Genomic DNA, 17,064 nt, shown 5'->3' with positions numbered 1-17,064 from the left:
TGAAAAAAACATAGCCGGGCGTGGTAGTGCACACCTGTAGTCCCAGCTACTTGGGAGGCCGTAGTAAGCTGTGATCATGCCACTGCACTCCAGCCTGGTTGACAGAGGGAGGCCCTGTCCCCAAAAAATCCCCCAATAAACAAAAAAGGAAAATGGAGGAACATCTTACTCTTTTTGATGGACCAGCGTGTTGCCTGATCCTAGAACAGCAATAAAGCCAACTGAAATCTTTTTACAAAGGAAGAACTTTGGAAGGCTGAGGCGGGTGGATCACCTGAGGTCAGGAGTTTGAGACCAGCCTGGCCAACACTGTGAAACCCCGTTTCTACTAAAAATACAAAAAAAAATTAGCCAGGTGTGGTGGCGGGAGCCTGTAATCCCAGCTACTTGGGAGGCTGAGGCAGGAGAATTGCTTGAACCCGGGAGGTAGAGGTTGCAATGAGCTGAAATCGTGCCACTGCACTCCAGTCTAGGCAACAAGAGCAAAACTCTGTCTCAAAAAAAAAAAAAAAAAAAGGAAGTGGGGAGGATCAATGTCATTTAAAACAATTACAGTTTATTGAAAATGGAATTTTCAAAAGTTATTACTTGGGAAAATAGTGACAACATCTTATTTATACAATGTTCTCATACTATTGGTTGTTTTTGTTCCATGATATATATATATTTTTTAAGACAGAGTCTCGCTCTTTCGCCAGGCTGGAGTGCAGTGGTGCGATCTCGGCTCACTGCAACGTCTGCCTCCTGGGTTCAAGCAATTCTCCTGCCTCAGCCTCCCGAGTAGCTGGGACTACAGGCGTGCATGACCATATTAAGCTGATTTTTGTATTTTTAGTAGAGACGGGGTTTCACTGTGTTAGCAAGGATGGTCTCGATCTCTTGACCTCGTGATCCGCCTGCGTTGATCTTCCAAAGTGCTGGGATTACAGGTGTGAGCCACTGTGCCTGGCCTGTTCCATGATACTTTTAATTTGTACTTGTGGGAATACAAATGATTAAACAGAATCGAATACTAATGCTAAGGAGTTTTTACAAATTTCGTAACGTCGTATACATAAGAAAAATGGATGGTAACCTAGTGTGTAACTGTGGGAAAATAGTTTGTTGTTTTGAGCGAGGGTCTCGCTCTGTCACCCAGGCTGGAGTGCAGTGGTGCGATCTTGGCTCCCAGCAGCCTCGACCTCCTGGGTTCAAGTGATCCTCCCACCTCAGCCTCCTGAGTAGCTGGGACTACATGTGTGCCAACATACCCAGCTAATTTTTCTATTTTTTGTACAGACGTGTTATTGCCATGTTGCCCAGGCTGATCTTGAACTCCTGGGCTCAAGCAGTCCTGTTGCCTCGGCCTCCTGAAGTGCTGGGATTACAGGAGTGAGCCAGTACACCTAGCCCTTTTCAGTTTTTCGTTTGTTTCAAGTATGTTTGTAATTGCCCATTGAAGTTTTTATTTTATTTTTATTTTTGACAGAGTCTTGCTCTGTCGCTCAGGCTGGAGTGCAGTGACATGATCTGGGCTCACTGCAACCTCCGCCTCCTGGGTTGAAGGGATTCTTCTGCGTCAGCCTCCCGAGTAGCTGGGATTACAGGTGCACGCCGCCACGCCCAGCTAATAGAGACAGAATTTCACCATGTTGCCCAGGCTGGTCTCAAACTCCTGAGCTCAGGTGATCCACCCATCTCGGCCTCCCACAGTGCTAGGATTAGAGGCATGAGCCGCCGCACCCAGCCTCATTGAAGCGTTTTTGTGATGACTGTCTTACAGTCTCTGTCCGTCAATTGTAACATCTCTGTTGTCTTAGCGATGGCATCTGTGGACTCTCTTTTTTCATTCAGTTTGAGATCTTCCTGGTTCTTAGTATGAGTGTGTTTTTGTGTTTTTTGTTTTTTTGCTTTTTTTTTTTTTTTGGAGGCAGAGTGTTGCTCTGTCTCCCAGACTGGACTGCAGTGGCATGATCTCGGCTCACTGCAACCTCTGCCTCCTGGTTCAAGGGATTTTCCTGCCTCAGCCTCCCAGGTAGCTGGGATTACAGGCACCTGCCACCATGCCAGGCTAATTTTTGTATTTTTAGTAAAGATGGGGTTTCACCATGTTGCCCAGGCTGGTCAGTATGAGTGATTTTTTTAAAAATATTGAAACCTGAACATTTGAGTACAGTAAGTCCTCACTTAACGTTTTTGTTTTTTACTTTTTTTTTTTTTTTGAGACAGAGTCTTACTCTGTCGCCAGGCTGGAGTGCAGTGGTGCAATCTCAACTCACCGCAACCTCTGCCTCCCGGGCTCATGTGATTCTCCTGCGTTAGCCTCCCAAATAGCTGGGATTATAGGTGCCTGCCACTACGCCCGGCTAATTTTTGTATTTTTAGTAGAGACGGGGTTTCGCCGTGTTACCGAGGCTGATCGATATGAGTGATTTTTTAAAATAATATTGAAACCTGAACATTTGGGTACAGTAACTCCTCACTTAACATTATTATTATCGAGACGGAATCTTGCTCTGTCACCCAGGCTGGAGTACAGTGGCGCCATCTGAGATCACTGCAACCTCTGCCTCCTGGGCTCAAGTGATTCCCCTGCCTCAGCCTCCCGAGTAGCTGGGATTACAGGCACCCACCATGCCCAGCTAATTATTTTGTGTTTTTAGTAGAGCTGGGGTTTCCGCATGTTGGCCAGGATGGTCTCCATCTCTTGACCTCATGATCCGCCTGCCTCGGCCTCCCAAAGTGCTGGGATTACAGGTGTGAGCCACCTAACATTATTAACATTATCGATTATTGATAGGTTCTTGGAAACTGTGACTTTAACCAATGCGAAGAGCGTAACTCTTCTTCATGTCAATTGTGGTAAAACCGGTTTTGTTGTGCAGTACATTGTTTCCCCAGGTGCTTTTCATCCTACAGCATTGTTCTTGGAAACTGTGACTTTAACCAATGCGAAGAGCGTAACTCTTCTTCATGTCAATTGTGGTAAAACCGGTTTTGTTGTGCAGTACATTGTTTCCCCAGGTGCTTTTCATCCTACAGCATTGTGTTCATATTTCACACCTGTTCTCCCATGTTCTATGTCCTGTTCTGTGCCAAAAAATACTTTACTGTTATTTTGGAGGTGCTAGAGAAGGGATAGAGAGAGGGGTGTGTGTGTGTGTGTGTGTGTGTGTGTGTGTGTGTGTGTGTGACAGGGTCTTGCTCTGTCACCCTGGCTGGAGTGCAGTGTTGTGATCACAGTTCACTGTGGCCTCAAACTCCTGGATTTCAGTGATCCTCCCACCTCAGCCTCCTGAGTGGCTGGGACTGCAGGCATGCACCACCATGCTCGGCCTACATTTTTAATTTTTGTAGAGACAGGGTCTTGCTCTGTTGCCCAGGCTGATCTCCAATGCCTGGGCTCAAGTGATCCTCCCACCTCAGCCTCACAAGGTTCTGGGATTACAGGTGTGAGCCACCATGCCTGGCCATACATACCAATGTTAATCCAGAATGCTTTTCAAAATTATCAGTCTTTAAGATATTAATTTATGACTCGGCGCAATGTCTCACGCCTGTAATCCCAGCCCTTTGGGAGGCCGAGGGAGGTGGATCACTTGAGGTCAGGAGTTTGAGACCAGCCTGGCCAACATATAGTGAAATCTACTAAAAAAATACAAAAATTAGTTGGACGTGGTGTTGTGCACCTGTAGTCCCAGCTACTTGGGAGGCTGAGGCAGGAGAATCACTTGAACCCAGGAGGTGGAGGTTGCAGTGAGCTGAGATTGCACCACTGCACAGCAGCCTGGGCGACAGAGTGATTCCGTCTCTCAAAAAAAAGAAAAAAGAAAAAAGATATTAATTTCTGGTACACTTTCTTAATTATTGTATTGACATAAATTGACATTAAAATATGTAGCTGTTTACAATTATAGGCAGTTATGGTTTGATTTCCTTTTTTACAGGACTTTAAAATGATAAATAAAGAATTAGCAGCTATATTTATGGAGGTCATAGCAGAGGATAATCCTTTCATATATGATGGAACTGACAGCAGCTTTGAACCTGAGGTTTGTAAAGAGCTGTCACAAACGGTACAGATCCAATTCAGGCTGTTGGTTTTGCCATGGATACCAATAACAAAGAACCAAGATTTTTTTTCTTTTTTTCATTAGCCTTTTCGTTTACACTTTTTTTTTTTTTTTTGAGACGGAGTCTTGCTCTGTCGCCCAGGCTGGAGTGCAGTGGCACAATCTCGGCTCACTGCAAGCTCTGCCTCCCGGGTTCACGCCATTCTCCTGCCTCAGCCTCCCGAGTAGCTGGGACTACAGGTGCCGCCACCACTCCTGGCTAATTTTTTCTTTTTTTTGGTATTTTTTTTAGTAGAGATGGAGTTTCACCATGTTAGCCAGGGTGGTCTCGATTTCCCGACCTCGTGATCCGCCTGCCTTGGCCTCCCAAAGTGCTGGGATTACAGGCGTAAGCCACCACACCGGGCCTTCAGCGGATTTTTTAAAAACAATTTTTTGTACAGAATGGGTCTCACTGTGTTGCCCAGGCTGGTCTCAAACTACTGGGCTCAAACGATCCTCCTGCCTCAGCCTCCTAACGTGCTGAGATTACAGATGTGAGCCACTGTGACCAGTCTAAGAACCAAGATTTGATTGAAAGCAGTCTGAACACAAGTACAGAATATATGTGTGTGTGTGTCTGTGTGCGTGTCTGTGCATGTGTGTGTCTGTGTGCACGTGTCTGCATGTCTGTGTGCAAACGTGTGCGTATTCAGATGTCAGGAAATAATGAACGCCAGTCTATCAATGCTCTGTCTCCAGGTGTGTCCGAATGATGGAAACTCTGTGTTTTCTTTTATTTCAGCTGGTTTTCCTGGAATTCTTTGAAGCTCTCTTAAGCTTTGCATTCATCTGTGTTACTGACCAAATGACTAAATCCTATGCGAATGTTCCAACTGATGATGTGTCTGGAAATAAACCGGAAACTATTTATACAATACTAAATCAGGTAACACAATGTCTTAGAATTAGGTAATCTTAGAATTACAGAGCAAGGAGGGCTGGGCACGGTGGCTCACGCCTGTAATCCCAGCACTTTGGGAGGCCGAGGCGGGCAGATCACGAGGTCAGGAGATCGAGACCATCCTGGCTAACACGGTGAAACCCCATCTCTACTAAAAATAGAAAAAAATTAGCTGGGCGTGGTGGTGGGCGCCTGTAGTCCTAGCTACTCGGGAGGCCGAGGCAGGAGAATGGCGTGAACCCGGGAGGCGGAGCTTGCAGTGAGCTGAGATCGCACCACTGTACTCCAGCCTGGGCGACAGAGCGAGACTCCGTCTCAAAAAAAAGACAGAGCAAGGAATGACTTTATTCTGGAATGGTTAAACCATCATCAAAACTATCTTGGTTTTACTAACCCTTCCAGAAAGTAATTTAAGGAGTCTTTCCTTTTCCTTTTGAAATTTTGTTTTATGTATTTTGAGACAGGGATTCCCTCTGTCATCCAGGCTTGAGTGCAGTGGTGCAGTCACGGCTCACGGCAGCCTTGACCCCCTGAGCTCACACGCTCCTCCCATCTTAGCCTCCTGAGTAGCCAGGACTACAGGCTTGTGCCACCACACCTAGCTAATTTTTTTTTTTTTTGAGATAGAGTCTCACTCTGTTGCCCAGGCTGGAGTGCAGTGGCACAATCTCAGGTCACTGCCACCATTGCCTCCTGGATTCAAATGATTCTCATGCCTCAGCCTCCCAAGTAGCCGGGATTACAGGCATGTGCCACCACACCTGGCTAATTCTTTATATTTTAGTAGAGACGGGGTTTTGCCATGTTGACCAGGCTGGTCTCGAACTCCTGACCTCAGTTGATCCACCCGCCTTGGCCTCCCAAAGTGCTAGGATTACAGGCCTGAGCCACTGTGTCTGGCCTTTTTGTATTTTTTTGTAGAGATGGGGTTTTGCCATGTTGCCCAGGCTGGTCTCAAACTCCTGAGCTCAAGTGATCCTCCTGCCTCAGTGTCCCAAAGTGCTGGGATTACAGGTATGAGCCACCGTGCCCGGCCAACATGTCTTTTTCACATTTTGGAAGTGTGTACAGATTTTTTTTAAGTTTGGGAAAATGAGTTTCCTGGCCGTGACCCAGAAAGTGGACTCTTAGCCACAGCAGATTTCATAATGAAGGTCACAGTGCATACCGACATGCTGGGGGGGCCACTAGACCACACATGAGAAAATCACAGGTATTGTCGGGCGTGGTGGCTCACGCCTGTAATCCCAGCACTTTGGGACGCTGAGGCCAGCAGATCATGAGGTCAGGAGATTGAGACCATCCTGGCTAACATGGTGAAACCCGGTCTCTAATTAAAAAATAAAAAAAAAAATTAGCCGGGCATGGTGGCAGGCGACTGTAGTCCCAGCTACTCGGGAGGCTGAGGCAGGAGAATGGCGTGAACCTGGGAGATGGAGCTTGCAGTGAGCCAAGATCGCGCCACTGCACTCCAGCCTGGACGATAGAGCGAGACTCCATCTCAAAAGGAAATCAGAGATATTTTACTAGGAGATGTTTTGTTACATGGATCCGGTGTTTCTAAGAGTGGACAGGCCTGCTCAAGAGCAGATCTGTCGGGGAACAGTTCCTGAGTGTGCGTGGGATGCTAAACAGGTCCCCAGGGCTTGCTCACAAGGATGGACACCCAGGCCAGGCGCGGTGGCTCACGCCTGTAATCTCAGCACTTTGGAAGGCCAAGGTGGGCGGATCACTTGAGGTCAGGAATTCGAGACCAGCCTGGCCAACCGTGGTGAAACCCCGTCTCACTCAAAGTACACTGGAACCTGAACGTTCATGTCAGGGTCCAAGGCAATCACTGCTCCCTTTTGACCAACAGTTTGGGAGAGTGATTTAGAGATCATAGAGGCTCAGCTTCAAACTTACTAAAGCTGATCCTTCTTGCTCAGCTCACGGTAGCTTCGCACACTCCGGTCGTGGGGAGGCAGAGGTAGAATTTTGTCCCACAGAGGAAAGTGTGCTGTGCAGAGGGACAGCAAGCTCCAGAGACGGGCAGAAGGCTGTCCTTGAGCTGTCAGCTGAGTGCGCGCGCGTGTGAGGGAACAGCTGGGACCTAAGGGAAGGGCCGCCGGGAAGAAGGGGAGGAAGCTCAAGCACTCACACAGGGCTGGGAGTAGTTTGCATTCCCGGTCGCCAGCGTGGAGGAGCCTTCACGTCCACGACGGGCGTCAGGCTGGGTACCTAAAAGTTCATTGTGTGTGGGTGTGGGTGTGAGTAGGGGTGTGTGTGTGGGGGTGTGTGTGGGGGTGTGAGGGTGTGTGTGGATGTGGGAATGTTGGGGTGTGTGTGGGGTGGGACTGTGTGGGGGTGTGTGGGTGTGTGTGTGGGGGTGTGTGTGTAGGTGTGTGTGGGTGTGTGTGGGGGTGTGGGTGTGTGTGGGGGGTGTGGGTGTGTGTGTGGGTGTGTGGGGGGGTGTAGGTGTGTGTGGGGGTGTGGGTGTGTGTGGGTGTGTGTGGGGGGGTGTAGTGTGGGTGTGTGTAGATGGGTGTGGGGGGGTGTTTGTGTGTGTGTGATTTCGAGACAAAATCTTGCTCTGTTGCCCAGGCTCGAGTGCAGTGGCATAATCTTGGCTCACTGAAGGCTCTGCCTCCTGGGTTCAAGTGATTCTCCTGCCTCGGCCTCCCAAGCAGCTGGGATTACAGGTGCGCACTGCCAAACCCGGCCAATCTTTGTATTTTTAGTAAAGACAGGGTTTCACCGTATTGGCCAGCCTGGTCTCACACTCCTGGCCTCAAGTGATCCACCCGCCTCATTCTCTGAAACTTCTGGGATTACAGGCATGAGCCAACGTGCCTGGCCTGTTATTTATTTCTTTAGAGATGGGGTCTCACTATGTTGCCCAGGCTGGTCTCAAACTCCTGGGCTCAGGTGATCCGCCCACCTTGGCCTCCCAAAGTGCCAAGATTACAGGCGTGAGCCACTGTGCCTGATTCTGTTCACTGTCTTGACTGAGGCGATGGTTTCACAGGTATAGACATGTGAAAACACATCCAAGGGTACACTTCGTGTGTAGTTCATTGTAAATCAGTTACACCGCATTAACATAATGTGTGTGTGTGTGCACATGTGTGTGCCTGTGTGGATCTCTGTGGAAACCAGAAGCCCTCTGACGCATGTGTTTGTTCTTGCGTAGGACGCCCAGAGCAAGAGTCCCAGCGCGGTCCTGAGCCACGAATCGGATGCTGCTCACTCTGACAGTGCCAGGTCATCTTCCAGCAAGTTAGAGCTCTGGCCTGATGTTAACAAAATAAGGAAATCAGAGGTTTGTCTTGGCAACTAACCGTGTAGAGACCCGGTACCGAGTGCCCGCTCTGTGAAGAGCTCTTTACCATGCGCTGGGGGCCTGGCACCGAACAGAAACCCACGCCCTCATGGACACTACGTTCCGGTGCGGAGGGGACACGGCAATGAGGAGGGGACACGGCAGGGAGGAGGGGCACGGCAGGGGGAGGGGCACGGCAGGGGGGAGGGGGCACGGCAGGGAGGAGGGGACACAGCAGCAGGTGAACAGCGCTAATAGGGTTTTTGGGTGTTTACCTGGCGCCGAGCCGTCACCAGGGACCAGCTCAGCGTCCCGATGACCTTCAGGTACTGCGATTCTCTCTAGGAGGGAAGCCAGGCCCAGGAAGGTTAAATAACTTGGCCACAGCTGCATTAGCAGTAAGTTGTGGAGCGGGTGTTTGTGCCCAGGCAGTTTGACTCCAGAATTAGCACCGGTTACCGCAAGCGCTGCTTCTTCCCACTTATGAGGTCTAAGTGACAGGAAGGGCGTCTGACCGGGGTGGGGCCCTGGCGTTTATTCTGGGTGAGGTGGGATGGGATGGGACAGCGTCTGAGCAGAGGTGTCAGGAGGCTCTGTGGCTTCACTGTTGAGAAACCAGTGTGGAAGCTCTTGGAACCATCCCGGTGGGAGGCGATGGTGACTGGGACTAAGGTGGGCTGAGGTCTGAGGTGTTTTGAAGGCTGCGGGGGTTGAGAGGGAAGGAGAAGGCAAAGATGAGTCTACAATGTTTTGGCTGAGCATTGGAAGAATAGAGTGGCCATTTAAGATGATGTGGAAGACGGAGGCAGGGGGCTGAGTTTGGGGAGCAAAATTAAGTGGTTGATTTTGGACAAGTTAAGCTTAAGGTGCCTGAATTGAGGCCCAAGTAGCACAGCCAGAGGCAAGACTGGAGTTCAAGGGCAAACTCCAGCTGGAGGTGGAAATGTGGGCGTCAGGGCCGGCGCAGTGGCTCACGCCTGTAATCCCAGCACCTTGGGAGAGGTGGGTGGGTCACTTGAGGTCAGGAGTTTGAGACCAGCCTGGCCAACATGGTGAAACCCTGTCTCTACTAAAAAATACAAAAATTAGCCAGGCCTGGTGGCAGGTGCCTGTAATCCCAGCTATTCAGGAGGGTGAGGCAGGAGAATTGCTTGAACCCGGGAGGCAGAGGTGGCAGTGAGCTGAGATCCTGCCAGTGCACTCCAGCCTGGGCAACAGAGCGAGATTCTGTCTCAAAAAATATAATAATAATTAAAGCCATTAATATATGAATCTATGGTTAACTTTTATACAATAAATACTGTGCCAACAGACCCAGGGGACATTTTCAAGTTTTTGGGGTTTTTATCTTGTTTTTTTTGAGAGCCTTTCAGTAATACAATAATTCTGTTATTCATTTCCATAATAGTATAAATATTTTATTCAGGTTAAAAATAGTCAAATTGGCTGGGTGCGTGGCTCACACCTGTAATCCCAGCACTTTGGGAGGCCGAGGTGGGCAGGTCGCCTGAGGTCAGGAGTTTGAGACCAGCCTGGCCAATATGGTGAAACCCTGTCTCTACTAAAAATACAAAAATTAGCCAGGTGTGGTGGCGCATGCCTGTAGTCCCAGCTACCCAGGGAAGCTGAGGCAGGAGAATCGCTGGAACCCGAGAGGTGGAGGCTGCAGTGAGCTGAGATCGCTCCATTGCGCTCCAGCCTGGGCAACAGAGTGAAACTCTGTCTCCAAAAAAAAAAAAAAAAAAAAAAAAAAAAACCAAATGAAAGGCAAATTAGCTCAAGGAGAATAGCCTCATTAATAATTTTCTAATTATAGTGTAAACAAGTAGTTTTAAGCCCACAATGATGTAAAAGTAACATTTTGCTTCATGATTTTTTTAAAATGTAAAAGCCCAAGATCAAGAAGTCTCTAAGTGATGAAAGAGTCTCCAAAATGAATTTTCAATCTACTGGAAAAGGGGTCACCTTTTTTTCATCTGAGAGCGGTGAGTGTTTCAATGATAGAACCTTAATATTTACAAACTGTTGCTTATGAATTACATAATGTCTAGACAGTTTTACAACCATCTTTTTTAAATTTTTATTTTCCTAGAGGCAGAGTCTCGCTATGTTGTCCAGGCTGGTCTTGAACTCCTGGGCTCAAGCGATCCTCCCACCTGGGCCTCCCGAGTAGCTGGGATTACAAGTAGGCGTCACCACACCCAGCACAACTGTCTTTTTAAACAATGAGGCTGGTATAGCTGCTTCCATTTCTCCTCCCTGGTTTGGAGTTCAAGTTCAAGGCGTGACCTTGCGGTGCTGACTCAGTCTGTTAGGGCAGAGGCGGGGATGGGACAGCTGGGCCGCCCCTGGGCCCTGCACGCCCATCTCAGAGTCTGCTGCTGTTGACTGTATTGTTTCTTCCAGGCGACTTTTCTCTCTCCAGGGTCTCATTCTCTTTGAGTTTTAAAGGTGCTCAAATTAAAACCAACAAACAATCCTTATTCACTTCCTCATCCTCCTCTTTCATTATGTTTTCCTTTATCCTGGGAAGATGGCTCTCGAGGCCTCTCTCTCTGCTGACTGCACTTCCTCCCTTCTGGTTTGACTCCTCAGCCCTGTCTGCGTGAACTTCCAACCTCACGCCTCTCCTTTCCTCAGGGTCATCCAATGATGATCAATGTCATGGGAATTTTCCGCTGTCACTTTGCTGGCCTTGCCAGTTGCATGTGGCCTTGTTTCCATGATTAAACAAGCCCTGGTGTTTCCCCCTTTTTTCTTTTTTTTTTTGGAGACAAGGTCTTACTTTGTCACCCGGACGGGAGTGCAGTGGTGCCATCATAGCTCACTGCAACCTCTGCCTCCTGGGTTCGAGCAATTCTCCTGCCTCAGCCTCGCTAGTAGCTGGGATTACAGGCACCTGTCACTGTGCCTTGTATTTTTAGTAGAGAAGGGGTTTCATCATGTTGGCCAGGGTGGTCTCGAACTCCTAACCTCAAGTGATCTGCCCACCTCGGCCTCCCAAAGTGCTGAGATTACAGTTGTGAGCCCAACCATGCCTGGCCTTTTTTTTTTTTTTTTAAAGAGGTGAGGTCTTGCTATGTTGCCCAGGCTGGTCTTGCACTCCTGGATCCAAGAACTCCTGGGTCTGAACGCCTTGGCCTCCCAAAGTGCTGAGGTTACAGGTAGGAGCCCAACCGCGCCTGGCCTTTTTTTTTTTGTTTGTTTGTTTAAAGAGATGGGGTCTTGCTGTGTTGCCCAGGCTGGTCTTGAACTCCTGGGCCCAAGCGATCCACCCGCTTTGGTGTCCCAAAGCCCTGGGATTACAGGTGTGAGCCACCGTGCCTGGCCTTCCCCCTTTTCTGACGGTGTCTCTCTCTGGCCGGCCACCCACTCAGTGGTGAACTTTTAAAGGCTCCATCCCAGGCCCTTGTCCTCTCCGAGGCCTCCCCTGTGTATCGGCTCTACAGTGCCTGTCATTTCCCGTCACTCCTCCTCTGATGGAGCGTTCCCGTCGGCACACATGTGCTCCATATGCCCAGTTAGGAAAATCTCTTCTCTTGGCCGGGCACCGTGGCTCATGCCTGTAGTCCCAGCACTTTGGGAGGCCGAGGCGGGTGGATCCCGAGGTCAGGAGTTCGAGACCAGCACGGCCAACATAGTGAAACCCCATCTCTACTAAAAATAAAAAAACTAGCCGGGTGTGGTGGCGCTCGCCTGTAGTCCCAGCTACTCAGGGCTGAGGTGGGAGAACTGCTTGAACCCGAGGCAGAGGTTGCAGTGAGCTGAGACCATGCCACTCCCCTCCAGCCTGGGCAACAGAGTGAGCTGAGACCATGCCGCTGCCCTCCAGCCTGGGCAACAGAGTGAGCCGAGACCACGCCAGTGCACTCCAGCCTGGGCGACAGAGTGAGCTGAGACCACACCACTGCCCTCCAGCCTGGGCGACAGAGTGAACTGAGACCACGCCACTGCCCTCCAGCCTGGGCGACAGAGTGAGACTCCGTCTCAAAAAAAAAAAAAAAAAAAGGGAAAATCTCTTCCCTCACCTTCCCCTCTAGATCCCACTTTCCTTCCCTGCTCCCTTTGCTGATGCATCTTAGGGAGCTGTATACATGTAACACCTTCTCCAGGACCTCTCCTGTGTCTTCTTAGCTTGCTCCACGTGGCACTGCCCTCCCCAGGCCACTGAAGGCCCCTCTTCATCAGCAGTGCCTCCATGTTGCCACCCCCAGGAATCCTGCCATCTCTTGAACCGATCTCTCCATAGTCAGGAAAACCGTCAGCTTCTTGAAACACTCTTCGCGTTCGGCCTCTGCGACCCCTCGATGTCCTTGGTTTCTTCTCCGTCTGGTGCGAGTCTGGGTTGTGTCATTTTCTCCCGCAGAGCTCGGCATCCCAGCAGAGACAGGGCGTTCCTGCAGTGCCGTAACAAGATGCACAGTTCCTGGAACAGAACTAGAACTGGAAGTGGAACCCCACCTAATGTGCTTTCCTGTTGATCTGATTATCTCTAGTTCCAGCTCCAAATGGATTTTGCCCTGGATCTCTCTGGTCATTCCTTAAGTCTGGTGTGCCATTCACCAGGCCTGTGGCTCCTGCCCTGTCTCCTGTCAAGGACCCCCTTGACCCACGTGGCATCTCTTCCAGTACCATTTCATCTGATTGTTGCATGTGGCAGCCGTGACTTACTGTCCTCCAGCTTGTAGGTGTCTAGTTGAGAGTTCATGAATGAACATAAGACAATGTTGCCGCCAGGTACAGTGGCTCACAGCTGTAAGCCCAGAACTCTGGGAGGCCACGGCAGGAGGATCACTTGTGCCCAGGAGTCTGAGACCAGCCTGGGCAACATAGCAAGCCCCTGTCTCTACAAAAAAAAGCAAAATTCACCAGGTACGGTGGCACACTCCTGTAGTCCCAGCAGCTTGGGAGCCTGAGGCAGGATTGACTCAGGAGCTTGAGGCTGCAGTGAGCCATGATTGCACCACTGCACTCCAGCCTGGGTGCCAGAGCGAGACCCTGTCTCCAAGCGAAAAAAAGGAATCTTCCTTCACACTCAGTCTTGTTCCGACCTTAGAGTCCTGGATTGCATATAATTTGATTTTCTGAATTTTAAAATCTTCCAAGTGACTGGATAACCGGAATTGCTTAAAAAGATGGAAAACATTATGGTAATTTAAGATTTAGAGATTCTTTAGCCTAGACAAGAAAGATCTAGAGAGGGGTAACTGTAACTACTAGGAACTTCCTTTTGCCTGAGTGACCGGTTGTCTAGTTCTCCAGGAGAGAGGATTCACTCAGGTACACAGCTATCCTTGTCTTAAAGGGGTTTCAAACTCTGAATAAATACAAGATGTCGAATATTTTGTCCCCAAGACCTAGGCCCAGTGCGGTGGGTCACGCCTGTAATCCCAGCACTTTGGGAGGCCCAGATGGGAGGATCACTAGAGCTCAGGAATTTGAGGCCACGGGCAACATAGCGAAACCTTGTCTCTACAACAAAAACAATGATTAGCTGGGCATGGTGGCACCCTCCTGTGGTCCCAGCTACTTGGGAGGCTGAGGTGGGAGGATCATCTGAGCCCAGGAGATGGAGGCTGCAGTGAGCCATGATGGTGCCCCTGCACTGCAGCCTGGATGACAGAGCGAGATCTTGTCTCACAACTAAAAAAATTAGCCTTGTGTGTGGCGCATTGCTCCATTCTCAGCTGTCAGGGAGGCTAAGATGGGAGGATCACTTGAGCCCAGGAGTTCCTCCAGGCTTCGGTGAGCCATGGTCATGCCACTGTACTCCAGCCTGGGCAACAGAGTGAGACCTTGTCTCCAAAAAAAAAAGCAAGAAACAAGGGTTTATTATTCTTGAAAACATGGAAAATTAAAATATCAGAAAACCCACATTCTTAAGGTATTTAGAAAAAAAAAAAGAGGTGGCCAGGCGCAGTGGCTCATGCCTGTAATCCCAGCACTTTGGGAGGCTGAGGTGGGTGGATCACCTGAGGTTAAGAGTTCCAGACCTGCCAGGCCAACATGGTGAAACCCCATCTCTGCTAAAAATACAAGTATTAGCCGAGTGTGATGGCGCATGCCTGTAGCTACTCGGGAGCTTGGGAGGCTGAGGCATGACAATCACTTGAACCCAGGAGGTAGAGGTTGCAGTGAGCTGAAATCACGCCACTGCACTCCAGCCTGGGCGACAGAGTGAGACTGTCTCCAAAAAAAAAGGGCAGCAGGAAATTCAAAGGGAAGGTTGATAATCCCAGCCAGGGTCTACTGAGCCCCTGCCTTGTTCCAGGCAGTCATGGGAGCAGCGTCCTTTCTCCTCTCCCCTCTCCTGGCCGAGGAGCAGGGGGCCCACCGCAGGGAGGCCAGAACGAGAAAAAGCACGCAGACTCCCAGTTTACAGCAGGATTGCATTCATGTTCAGCTTCATGAAACTCTATTCCAGAGAAATACGAGAGACCCAAGGATGATCAAAAGGAAGAGTTCAACACGTGGGTCAATAGTATGTACGTCTTCTTTGTGAACACGCTTTTTCACGCGTATAAACGTGAAGAAGCTATCAAGGAGAAAATAAGGGAAGAGAGGTTACACAGCACAGCACGGGCCCAGCAGCGGAAGATGGAAGATGATGAACTGGAAGCAAGGTAACTTACGAGGTCCCTCCGCTCCTTCCCGAGCTGCTCGCTCTCCATCCTGTGTTCTGTAGCTGCCAGAATGCATCAGGACCAAGTGCTTTCCGGACAAGCTTACAATTTCCTAAGGGCGTCTTTGACATAAAAAGGAGTGAGTATTTGGTCTCTGTTCCTGGCAGAGCACCTGAAGCCTTTGTAACTTCCTGAGTAATAGGGTAATGGGAGCATCTTTGGTTCTAATATTTGGTCTTAGTTTCTAGTTTTTAATTTTTTTTTAGACAGGGTCTCACTGTCGCCCAGGCTGGAGTGCAGTGGTGCGATCTCAGCTCACTGCAGCCTCTGCCTCCTGGGTTCAAGTGATTCTCCTGCCTCAGCCTCCCGAGTAGCTGGGATTACAAGCATGCACCACCACGCCTGGCTAATTTTTGTATTTTTAGTACAGAAGGGGTTTCACCAGGTTGTCCAGGCTGGTCTTGAACTCCTGACCTCAAGTGATCCGCCCACCTTGGCCTCCCAAAGTGCTGGGATCACAGGGGTGAGTCACTGCACGCAGCCGTTTTCTAGTTCTTGCCCCAAGAGCTTCAAAAGCTGTGGACTGTCGGGGTAATGACTGGCTTTTGTATGATGAGATGACTGGGGGCCAGGGGCCCTCGATAGCTTCTTGCTGGAGCTGGTTGCCAGGGAACCAACCAGGAGATTACAGGATTGGGACTTTCAGCTCCAGCCCAACCTCCCAGGAAGGAAGAGGGGCTGGAGCTTGAGTTCAATAACTGATAGCCAGTGACTTACTCGGGTCTACATATTGGACCCTCCATAAAATCCCCAAACGAGCTGGGCATCATGGCACATGCCCGTAACCCCGGCACTTTGGGGAACCAAGGCAGGGGAATCACTTGAGTTTGAGACCAGCCTGGGTGATACAGCAAGACCTCATCTCTACAAAAAATACAGAAATTAGCCAGATGTGGTGGCAGGCGCCTGTAGTCCCAGCTACTTTGGATGCTGAGGCAGGAGGATTGCTTGAGCCTGGGAGTTGAGGCTGCAGTGATGTGTTTGTGCCACTGCACTCCAGCCTGGGCAACACAGCAAGACCCTATCTCAAAATTATATATATTATATATGTATACACACACACACGCACACATATGTAACTTTGGGAGGCCGAGGCAGGTGGATCATCTGCGGTCAGGAGTTTGAGACCAGCCTGGCCAACCTAGTGAAACCCATCTCTACTAAAAATACAAAATATTAGCTGGGCGTGGTGGTGGAAACCTGTAATCCCACTACTCAGGGGGCTGAAGCAGGAGAATCACTTGGACTCAGGAGGTGGAGGTTGCAGCGAGCCGAGACTGCACCATTGCACTCCAGCCTGGGCAACAAGAGTGAAACTCTGTCTCAAAAAGAAAATTTTTCTTTTCATAGATACATGAAAAGTTTACTTTGGACTGTGTCGACATGGCATCAGTTATTTCAGGCAAAGCGTAGCAGCTTAGTTCTGTTTAACACGCTGCTGAAATGCAAGTCTGAAGGGCTGTATACTACAAATAGCATCAAACTGTTTTTGCGGTTTTGAGGGGGATTGAAAAAAGCTCCCACCTTCTCATGTTTGCTTTCAGGCTGAATATGTTTATCTTGAGAGAGGAAGAAGCCAAGAGACAAGACTATGAGGTGGACATCATGGTGATCAAGGAGCCGGTGGACGTGTCATCCTCTTATCTCATACTGGACCCTCCCAAGGAGGACGTGACCGTGTCCCCGTCCAGCAAGACCATCACCAGCAAGAAGAAGAAGAAGTAGCGAGCCACGAGGACACACACAGAGGCTTAGGACGGCATGTGCTGTAAGATTTCCTGAGCATTACAGTTCTTAGCACTGTACTCATTGCAGTGTTTTAAAATACCGCCTGGCCCGCTGCATCTCAGGTTTCCTACATGGCTGGATTATGGGAGTTCGAGACCAGCCTGGGCAACATAGTGAGACCCCATCTCTGCAACATTAAAAAATTAGCCGAGCGTGGTGGTGTGTACCTGTGGTTCTAGCTTCTTGGGAGGCTGAGGCGGGAGGATTGCAGATTGAGGGTGCCGTGAGCCACTGTATTCCAGCCTGGGTCACGGACCTGGTGGCTGGTGTAATCTACAAATAGGCAGCAGGAGACTC

General features: G+C 49.6%; 1 protein-coding gene across 1 annotated transcript in view; it reads left to right on the top strand.

Moving 5' to 3' along the window:
• Positions 1-16,916, top strand: part of LOC106995976 (radial spoke head 10 homolog B2-like) — a 36,194-nt gene extending 19,278 nt beyond the window's left edge. Inside the window, exons 12-17 of the mRNA XM_077996133.1 lie at positions 3,927-4,031; positions 4,837-4,980; positions 8,168-8,296; positions 10,188-10,281; positions 14,721-14,919; positions 16,524-16,916. Coding sequence (XP_077852259.1) covers positions 3,927-4,031; positions 4,837-4,980; positions 8,168-8,296; positions 10,188-10,281; positions 14,721-14,919; positions 16,524-16,704 — 852 coding nt within the window. The 3' untranslated portion in view covers positions 16,705-16,916. The remainder of the gene's footprint in view (positions 1-3,926; positions 4,032-4,836; positions 4,981-8,167; positions 8,297-10,187; positions 10,282-14,720; positions 14,920-16,523) is intronic.
• Positions 16,917-17,064: the final 148 nt, after the last annotated feature.

Source organism: Macaca mulatta, chromosome 3 (genome assembly GCF_049350105.2).
Source record: "Macaca mulatta isolate MMU2019108-1 chromosome 3, T2T-MMU8v2.0, whole genome shotgun sequence".
NCBI classification, from domain to species: domain Eukaryota; kingdom Metazoa; phylum Chordata; class Mammalia; order Primates; family Cercopithecidae; genus Macaca; species Macaca mulatta.
The sequence above is the reverse complement of the archived record's forward strand: the minus strand, read 5'-3'. Positions and strand labels throughout refer to the sequence as shown.